Below are 11163 nucleotides of genomic sequence, written 5' to 3' on the forward strand. Positions count from 1 at the left end.
GGAGGGAGACTTATTTTCATGCAATTGTCGATGATTGTACTGATATCCTAAAACACTTTGATGAAGTGTTAGTCTTGTTCACGTTTAGGTCTGCGAATAGCGTTGCTCATAAATTAGCACGAGTGGCATATTCTATGTCAGGCCCAATGGAGTGGCTTTATAACGCTCCAGATTTTATCACATGTATCCTTGATTATGATAAATAATAATGCAAGTGCGTTTTTCCAAAAAAAAAGAAGTAGAAATTCAACAAAATAGATCCAAAATATATATAGCTTTAGCTTCGCAAGATTACAAGTGCAGAGGCTATGTTAATAGCCTTTAACAAAAGATATAAAAAGTCAAAACCTGAACCATCTTATACACATTATTACAACTACAGCGAGATCCTCCTGGGTTTCATTTTTTGAAACTGTTCGACTATATCTTCTATTGGTATTGTCTCAAACAATTCCTTTTCAACATAGGTCATTAGACAATCATTCATCCTGTCATCTCCCATACGGTTGTGAAGTGTACTTTTTGTGGCGCCCTCCAAACCCGGGTCAGAAGTTTGGGGTCCACAACACATACATAATATATGAACCCGTATATGAAATATTATTTGCAATGACCCTGCTTTACATAATCCACGGATCGCAACAGGTTAAAGTATGAAAACAAGACACAACCTTAACTTTTATTACAACGTACCAAATCCCAACTAATTTAACTTTCAACAGATAATAAAATTATTTTTATAATCTTACTATCTCTCTACCGTATGAAGCTCCTTGCTAGCTCGATCCAACTCAAATTGGAATCTTAGCCGCATTTTGGATTGAGGAACTTTACTATCATCCATATCCTTTTCAACTGTAAAATATATAAAAAGAATCGCAAGGGTGAGCTAACTAGCTCAGCAAGTCATAACAGTGATAACTGAAGTTAAAAAATGTTCAAATGGAATGATTCAGAAGAATCAAGTTTATTGTTAAATAATCGTTAGAATTGGATATTCATTTTAAGTATTAAAACCAAGGTTAGGCTGCTGATCAGTCACACACTAACCCCGAGCAAGCACACAGCACTGCTCTAATTACTGGATCTAAGGCACACATTGGCCTAACTTGACCATTGACATGGCCTGACCATGAATCTGGTCCACATATATAAAACTATCCAATTCTAAAGCAGTTCAATATGATAAATAATATAACTCGATAAAACAAGATCATAATCAATGATGGTTATACACTTGAATAAAAATGAAAGAAACTCATGGATATCTCAAGGGCATATCAGGGTATGTATAAGAAACGGTTTTTAATCTGTAAAAGGATCAGGTATTAGACAAATAATGATTTTTCAATGTATAGTTCTTTGATGTTATAAAGAGGGGTTGGAGTATAAAAGTTTCTGTGTTTTCAAATAATTTTGTTTCAGTGTTTGGCGTTTGGTAGTTATACATTTGGGAAGTAGTATCATATTTGCGTGATTTGGTATCTGAGGATCAACATAGGATGGTTTACAAAGAATAAGGCTTACGGCTCAAGATTAAGAAAATCAAGGTTCAAGGTTTAATAGTTTAAAGCACTTGCAATATAAAATAGGAGTTATTTTGAATAATAGCGACATGTTATGAAACAGTTCGAAAACATTGGTAATATATCTTGAAGAAAAGTTCAGAAATACTTGCCTTACAAGGCTTTATAACTATTACTGATCAACTCTGAGCCGACTCTGTCGCTCAGGCTTTAACGTCCAACCACTAGATCCCATTGGATTCGACTTCGACACTTAGGTCTTTCTGTTGAAACTCTACTGAGCTCGTCGACTGACCACTAGGTTATCTTTAGTCCATCTTCCATTTTCAGGTTCCCGACTATAACCTACAGGGTCGAAATACCCTACGTTAGACGTCTAGGTATGCTTGACATATCCTCGATACTAATTCTTACTCAACGATATTCAAACCCGACTCGTAATTATGAATATTATAATAACACACGCAACAAATAGGGTTCACAATCTCGAAGATCGGTTCAGTGTTCATTTTTGGAAAACATATATATATATATATACTCTTTATTTTACGAAATCAGGGTTATCGATTTGGCAAAATATTTCATTACATCGCACAACCAAGTTTCGTATATAAAACATACACATGTATATGTAGTCACTCGACGTCCCGATAATCATTGGATACGTTCCCGTATTTACATAATTCAGTTTCCCGGAAATCGGGCAGCGTCTCCTTTGTTTATCGGACAACCCGTCCAAACATCAATCAACGTCAAATCACAAAGTTCACAACAATAACAACTACAAAAATTCACCACCCTATTCTAAAATTCCCAATCACCGATACAATTCAATAATCACAACTAACTCAACCATCCCGATTCAACATTTACTAATTAACTAATTCGATCCAGAATAAAAACACAACACGAATTTTATTTATTAAAAAAATATTAGGACTCAGAATCGTGTCATCACAGTCCACCGCCGACTCGCCGAGGCTCATCGTCGACGACGGTAAAACCCGCGGGTACCCATTTACTTCGGGTTTCCAGCGTGAATTTCACCGATTAATTAATAATTCCTGCACAATAACTTTTTATTTCATAAAATTATTCAATTTAATTTCTGCAGAAAACAAAAGAATAATCCAGTCAAGACACCCAATTCGGAAAGAACATAACAACATCAACGCAGACTCAAGGCAACAGGGAATAACCGTTACAAAATAACACAACATACGCGTATGAACACGCATGAACACGCCCGTGGAGAAATGTTGAAAACGACCACCAGCCACCGGAATCACCAGGGACGGAGGTGGCGGCGTAATACCGGAAAACGACGAAGTGCAGAAATAATACCAATGGAAAAAATAACAATCACCGGCTGAATTTCAAGAACACAGCACAACTTACCCCACTGAAATATACATACATACATACATATGTATGTATCTATACGTACACAATCAGGACAATTAGAACAGAGCAACCCGACCAACCGGAAAAAGAAAGGTGGCGGCAACAAGGTCAAAACAGAGATGGCCGGAAACAAGGCGGTCGAAGCTCACCTGCAACCAGAAGAGAACGGGGAGGAGGGAGGGTGGAGCAAGAGAGATCGCAGAGATTTTGAGAGAGAGAACCCAAAGATTGAGACCCGAGAGACTGTGATTGTGTTTGTGATTTATTTATCTATTTATTTGCTTCTAATCAGCAGTAGACACGCACAAAACAAAATGCTAAGGGTTAGACACGTGTCCCTCCTCTTGCTTAGGGCAGCCTATTTTTATCCCGCAATTTACAATTAATGAACCGAGCTGTACTTAAAATAATTTCAGAAAATCACGAAAATAGTTTTAAAATGTTACAAATATCCCGAAGTTTATAAAAACATGACTTTCGTAATTTTAAAATAATTTCTGAAACATAATTTATACCCGCTTTTAACAATTAAACGAATCCTCGCGCGGGTGAAATTAATCCTAAAATTTCCGAAATAATTTTAAAGTTCTCGAATTATTCCAAACTTAAAAGCGGGTTTCATAATTTTTGAAGAATTCTGGAATTAAATACAGATTTTACAATTAAATGTAATCAGAAAATTATATTGGGGCTAAATAATTGATGAAATATTGATTTCTAAATTTTGTAAAATCCCAAAAATAATTATTGTAATTGTAAAACAATAAAAACAATTTTAGAGACATTCCAAATATTTATACAAATAAATTTGCATTAAATCAACTTTAAAAGTGAAACAATTCAATACAATTCCTTAATTAATCACGCGAACAACCCGGTACATCATAAATCACACCTAGATAATAATCAAACAACACATAGCGGTCAAAACCAATACCCATATTTTATTTAATAATTTCCATAATAATCACATATTTAAATAATTCAAAAATACACGGGTCGTTATACTTTTGATTATCTTAATGGCAAGAAAATACTCTTTCCACTATGGCGGTTGCAACAGGAAGAACCAAGGATAGTTTTAACAAATAATATACCAAGGGGTATACAAAATCTTTCTTCGTCTCAAAAATTCTTTGAGCAAGATCACTAATGCCTTTCATTTCAAAAAATTCCAATTTGACCTTTCACATCCATAATATAGTTTTCATGTTGATTATCAAGTAGCAAAAGTTGATGCGCTAAAAAGTCAGAAGGATAACCGAGTTAACTTTTTCTTATCAAATGAAGCAAAAGAATTAACCGGATTAAGGCAGGCCATACACAAAAGCAACTTTGTTAACCTCATTAAATCTATTATTTAGCTCCCCCATTTGATCGTCTATGACATTATAGAATAAACCATTTTGAAACTGGTGAAGGTTTGTTAATTCCTGTGCTCCACGCCTAGATCTTCCTGGAGCTATAAACACATCTTCCATTTTTGGGATGATAATTGAATTCTTAACACAAAAATCACATGTTTGCTCAAGTAAAGTCCCCCAACCATTATCTCTCATGATTGAAATCTTTGTTTACATGACTTAGCGAGATCTATAACAATTATCAGATCTTGATCTTTTCTCTGCAATGCTTGCGATAACTCGTTAGTAATTCCTAATACATTCCTCATGAGATGTAATAAGAAAACAAATTCAAAATGCTAAATAATAACTAAAAGGTCACTTGCTTCAGCTCTTTGATCCGATAATCTACCTTTTTTTTCAATAATTTCTAGTACTTCAACCACTGAAGTAAAAAAGGCAAGTAGATTTAATACAACCCCGTAATGCGAGACTCAGCATGTGTCGGCGGCTCTTTGCAATTTTATTTCCTGATTCAACCCTCATCCAGTAGCAACGTCATTATTTTGAATTTGTTCAATGACCTTTTTAAATCGTTTCTCTCGCAACATATATTGTGCTTGCATGAGCATCCAACAACATTAGTCAAAGTAGCAATATTTAGGAAAAGTGAAGCAATTTTTGTATGAATTCTAGCAACACTTACAAGTGTCAATTGAAGTTGATAAGCGAAGCAGTGCACGAAATGAGCTGATGTATTTTCTGCTAGTATTATACTTTTCAATCCCTTGAACTGGCCTTGCATATTACTTGCTCAGTCGTATCCTTTCCCGCGTAATCTGGATATGCTTAATCCAAGTGAAGCAAATAATGACTCAATTGCAGCCTTCAAACATATAGCAGTAGTGTCATTGACATGAACAAACCCAATAAATTGCTCAACTACACATCCTTATTTATTAACATAATGCAAAGCTACTGCCGTTTATTCTTTACGGGACATATCACGGGCATCGTCAACTAACATAGCAAAAGATTCTTCCTCAAGTTCTGAAACAATAGCTCTCAATATCAAAATGCTACAAGCATTTGTGATGTCTTTCTGAATTGATGGTGTCGTGAGTTTATTATTATCAGCAGTACTTTTGAAAACTGAATCTATGATAACATTATGACAAGTGAGAGAATTCAGAAGTTGTGGAAAATTTTCTTTGGTCTTTGGTTCCTTTGACTCGTCATGCCCCAAGAAAGCTAACCCTTGAAGTAAAAGAAACCTTATACAATCAATTGCAGCAATTAATTGAACACGATAATCATTCTCGACTTTGTCAGATTGTTGCGAAAGAGCAATGTCAATGTGTTGCTTATGGTTCATCAACAAATCACAAGCTCTTTGACAATTTTGATGAATGCTATTATGTTCTCCAATATGTCTAGCAAATCTGCCCGGTTTCTTCCAATTTTTGTATCCGTCGATAACAAATGAGTCATTATTTCCTGAACCACACTTATCTTTAAACAGATTACAATAAAAATAGAAAGTAACATCCTTTTTAATACTAAACTCTAACCAAGTAGGATGGTCTTCAAACCATGAAACATTAAATCTCCTTTTTTTCTTACCCAACGGTGTCAAAGGAAAGTCATGATTTTTTGGTTGAAACGGCCCTTTTAGCGAAAATGCTCTTCGAATTCTAGCTCGTTCTTTATCGTTAAGAGCAACAATGTTAATGTTTTTCCGCGCACCAGGATCTGCTTCAAGTTCATCTACTTCACTTTCAACATTTAAATTTACCGGAGAAGATTGAGGGATTGTTTAAATTGATCTAGGCTCGTTTATTATTAGCTGAGATGTTGTAGATGGAGGAGATACGACAAGTTTTTTGAAAAATCAATACATAATTGTTCAACAAAAAAACTAGGGAGTAGAATATGAGATGCTTTTTTCCCCTTTCTTTACCTTCTTCACTGTGTCAACAATTAGTAACTAAATCATGTACTGATACAAGAATTAAGGATATACAATCATACAAATCAAAATAAAGGTTACAGAAACTCAATCAATTACCTAATATTTAAGCACAGAGAGGCAAAGAAGTAGATTAGAAAAATTTAACCCTTCAGGACCACGCAGAAAAATATAATTTGTATAATTGTATCTGATAGCCAAGCACCTGTTCTTTATCTGCTTGATTTTATAAATATCTATCTGATGACAATTTACAAATCAATACCTTATATTTGCAAAAAAAAGTTTATTACATATCTAAATTTATGATTTTTATAATTACACCCCCGTATTTTCAAAATTTTAGGGGGCATTTATATTTTTTTTGAGAAAATTGCGGCGGTAATTTTTATTTTTATTTTTTATTATGAGCGGGAACACGTGTACTCGGGTGCATCTTACTTATCCCCGGTAACCACCCGATAACCACTAAAAAACTTCAGACAGTTACCCCAAAATCAACCCCACCACTGTAACTAGCATCACCACCGCCACATTTATATAACTTCATCGGTTAAACCACCGAAAGAGGTGGAACTAGGTGGATAGGGGGAGGAGAGAGGGAGGGAGGGAGGGAGGGAGGGATGAACTTCTTCATATCTTCAATCTAGTGGTTAGTCTATCGAGGCTGGTGGGTGTTGAGGAAAGAGGTACCGGAGATGAAGGAGAGGAGAAATGGGAAAGATGAAGGTAATATATATATATATATATATACATGTGTATGTATATTTTCTAATTGAGTGGTTGAGACTAAATGGCTAAGATTGGGTCTCAGTTCTCATTTGAGTATATCTCTCTCACAATATATATATATATATATATTGTCTGTAGATAATTTCCCTATATATATATTTTGTCCGTGTGTAGTGGTAATTTATATGTGTTTTCCTTGTTTAACTAATTGAACCGGTTAAAGTTTATATTGCTAACTGAACCCGGTTAAAGGCTATATTGTTGTCGACCTCTAACGACGCTAATTACATCTAGATATTGAGTTTTGGAGTTAGTATATCAAAGTTTAGATGGGAATAACTTGTGATACGTGAAATGCAATTTACTCTTATTAAAATTGATGATTAAAAAAATTAGAGAGCTCCTAAGATTATTCCAACCCATTACATCAAAATAGTGGTAAAGTTACATTGTTATGGTGTGAAAGTTGCACTAATTAATTTGGTTATAGATGGTTGCATTTTATAAGCTATAATGTATGTTGGAATGACTATAGCGTTGCCTTGTTATGATCCAATTCTTTTAGCCACTGCTTGGTTTAGGCCATCTTTTTGGGTTAAACTCCTTGAATGATTTAAAATGAATATGGGTTATATAATATCAATGTGCATAAACATTCTAGATGATATCTCTTGTTAATAAATATCTATAATTAAACGTATCAAAAAATGGTAAGACCTATGTAACAAGTATGGTAAGTTTTGGAAGTTAACTGTGATAAGTAAATATTCAGTAGTTTTATATGTTTTATACCAAGAGAAGTATTATTTAGGTGCAATTGATTATATTGTTAATAATCCGTCTCATTAACACATGCTTGAAACACTGTGAGGTATGAGTCATTTATTGTATTATTGATCAGTGTCTCGTAATAGTTTGTCTATGTTTTGTGTTAGTTGGTTATCCTTGTATTTTATTCCTAAAAAGTGGTAATGATAGTCAGAGTCAGAGCCAAGCTTCAAGATGCATAAGGTTGGAAGAAGATTCGAGATTTAATTGTTCATTGGGAGGAACAATTTTACCAAATAGCGGGGCACACTGCAGGATTTGTTGATCATAAGCCTATTAAAGTGGGAAGTTAATCCCTTGCTCCGAAATAAAATATGTTTTTCTTGGCCAGAATAACTCTAGAAATTTGTAAAACGTACGGGTATAAACGAGCTAAATTATTCGTGAGCTACTCGCGCTCGGCTCATAAAATATTCGAATTCGATTCGGTAATAATCGAGTCAAACTTGAGCTTTCGAATTCCTTACTGATCCGAGCTCGAACTTCAAATTACTCGTAAGGTTCGTGAGCCTTATCGAAACTCTATTATTTTTAATTTTTCATATTATAAATATATTTCATATAAATATTTTATATTAAATATATTTACATTATATTTAGTCGAGCTCGAGCCGAGCTGAACCGAACTTAAGTCGAACCGATCATATTTCGAGTTATTTTTGATATCCAGGAAAATTAATCCGAGCTTTCGAGCCGAACTCGAGCCTAACGAACGTTTGCTAAGAGCCGAGCTTCGAGCTTGAAATTAAAGGCTCGATCGAACTCGAGTTCGAGCTCGAGCCCGAACTTTTTAATAGAGCTTGAGCCGAACTTGGCAGTATTCGACTCAGCCCAGCTCGATTACACCCCTAGTAAAATGTATCACGCGAACTCTTTAGCAAACAAGTTATTCTTAAAATAGAATTTTTCGGACACAAGATGAAAGATGGAGATTTCAAATTCAATGGCTTGACTTGATCAAGCAGTTGAATAGTTTGTATGATACCATTGCTGCTCATTTAGAGTCAGGATTGAATGTGGCTCGATAGAAGGACACTCGCACATGACTTTAGAGGTTATTTGAAAAATATGATTTTTCGAAGTTTAATTTTAAAAAAAAATACAATTTTTCAATTTTTTTTGAAAAATATGATTTTGCAACCCAAAGTAACCTCAAATGCAGCCCGATTCAACCTCCGATTCAACCTCAACTGCAATGAAAAAAAATTCAGTCATTTTTCAGACAAATAGTATAATCGGGCTGCAATATAGTATAATCGCAAACAAATTTAAAAAAGTAGTATTTTTTGTAGTTTCTCTATACTTTATTATGACGAAGAACTGTTTATAGATCATTAAACGGAATTTAACATTACTCAGATGGTGGAAGAGCAAGATGAAGAAATTCTTATTTGAGGGGAGGCATTGATGGATCAACACTGAAGTTTTGACGAAAATGAAAAATAAATCGGCTGTGAAACAGTATTATTGCCGGGTTTAAGTGATACTAATGGTCTTTGAATTTTTAGAAAATTAGAGGTCCAGTATTAATCATGTATATAGACAATTATTTTAGATTATATGACTGGATATGGATAAGTGTAATATTTGTGAATCTTAGTAACTTAGTTTGGGATGATTACATACATAGACATAACATGTTTGGTAAATATGCTTAAACATGTAGCTTTTACTATTTTCTAATATTATAGGTTCGAAAAATCCCTGATGTGAGTGACTGATTTTTGTATTGTTGATATTTTATTTTTTGATTAATAATCCTTTTTGAGATTTGAGTTTCCCATGTTACATCACATATTTTGTGTTTGCTTTGTATGAGTTTGTAATCTCGTATTTTATTACTAACACATCTTTCACATCAGTTCTGGGTATGAATACACATATCAAAAGTTAAAAAAGGATTTTTGGCAATGTTTTATTAGTACACTCAATTCCAGGGCTGAATTACGTTGTGCTATCTAATAGCAAAAAAATTGCTCTTGATACCCATAGAATCTGAGTTGATGCAGATTTAACGAGAGTACTCCTGAGGAAGCTGCCGCTGCTGCTGCTGCTGTCCGTCATAGAATTTACTGACACAGAAATTGGCAGAAACTTTTGCAGTGGCAGCGAAGAGCACACTGAAAGTTAGTAAGATCATACACTATCATTTGTCTTCCTTTCAGGTTGTAAATAGTTATCAAGTTAAGAATACTGAAGAGAACTAATTTGAGTTAAGTTTTGTGTTCTGATTGTATTAAGAAACACCGATTATAGCTTAACCATCTCTACTTCCTGTAAAGACAATGTGCAAATTAAAGACATCATTCTTGCATATTACATGAATCAGTACTGACATATGTGACGACCACCTTTTTTTGACATTTTTAGGATTATAAATCTCTACTGTAACTTCAGTCCTCATCACTATTAACTTCCAAAGCACCGGACCTGATTTTCATGCTAATTCGTTGAGGAAGATAAACATTGAAGTAATATGTCACAACACTTCTTTGATATTTTGAAGGTAAACGTGCCGAAGCAAGATCTAGGAAACTTGTACGTTTTGATCCCACATTGCAGATTGTAACAAGAGATTGAAACTTCTTTTGCTTGTTCAAATTCCACGAATATAAAAGCATGTTACCCATCTTATGGAAATTTCCATTTCTTATAAGCAGGTCCCAGATCCGCCATTAATTTAATAATCTTATCTCTGATATGCAGCTTGACACATTCAGCAGATCCCGACAAGGAGCATGAACAGAAGTCAGGCCTACCCTTTCCAATATCAACATCGTCTTCTTCAACTGTGGTTGGGGTTGCATGTTTAGTTTGCCAAACTTTAGCACCTAACCACTTCGACTCATAGGGATACTCCTTTTGAAATTTGTTACTCCAACTTGGCACATCAGCTTGATAACGAGGTCCAACAGGAATGACCCCCCTAAAGGTTTCATTATTGATATATTGCAACCGATCTTTGGTGTGTACTGTATCCTTCGTCATCCGAGGCTTCAGAAATTTTGACTTCTTTATCTTTCTCGAGCTTACCTTTGGTGCCATGTGCTATACGTTGATATTCCAATAAGAAAATGCTCAGATCTTATACAAATATTACCGTCATTGACAGAATATAATAACAAGAAGAGATTAAGTGATAACTCTCATTAAAGCGGAATCCACTAGGATGACAGATACAAAAATAAGCTTACTCCCTCAATAATTTATTACATTGGAGTAGTGGTGTAATTCGGTCGAGCCGAGTCGAACACCGTTTCGGCTCGTAAAATTTCGGTACGTTCCACCCCAGCTTGAAAACTTAAATCGATTTCACCAAAAATTTACAAAAACTCGAAATATGATCGGTTCTACTCGAGTT

The 11163-nt window shown here is 34.6% G+C and overlaps 1 protein-coding gene and 1 long non-coding RNA gene across 2 annotated transcripts; one reads left to right on the forward strand and one right to left on the reverse strand.

The window, feature by feature from the left end:
• Window positions 1–5258: 5258 nt before the first annotated feature.
• LOC141695978 (uncharacterized) lies at window positions 5259–5648 on the reverse strand. The gene has a single exon (XM_074500178.1). It carries the CDS (start codon window positions 5646–5648, stop codon window positions 5259–5261), a length of 390 nt encoding a protein of 129 aa, XP_074356279.1.
• Window positions 5649–6077: 429 nt separating this feature from the next.
• LOC141698115 (uncharacterized) lies at window positions 6078–10878 on the forward strand. Its single transcript, XR_012564950.1, has 4 exons — window positions 6078–6971; window positions 9812–9928; window positions 10173–10308; window positions 10509–10878. It is a non-coding gene; the product is annotated as an uncharacterized LOC141698115 (long non-coding RNA).
• Window positions 10879–11163: the final 285 nt, after the last annotated feature.

This window comes from Apium graveolens, chromosome 11, assembly GCF_009905375.1.
Source record: "Apium graveolens cultivar Ventura chromosome 11, ASM990537v1, whole genome shotgun sequence".
Classification (NCBI taxonomy): domain Eukaryota; kingdom Viridiplantae; phylum Streptophyta; class Magnoliopsida; order Apiales; family Apiaceae; genus Apium; species Apium graveolens.

Excerpts from the sequence above, each read along its gene's own strand:
- LOC141695978 (XM_074500178.1), bottom strand. The coding sequence starts at position 5,648 with ATGAACCATAAGCAACACATTGACATTGCTCTTTCGCAACAATCTGAC.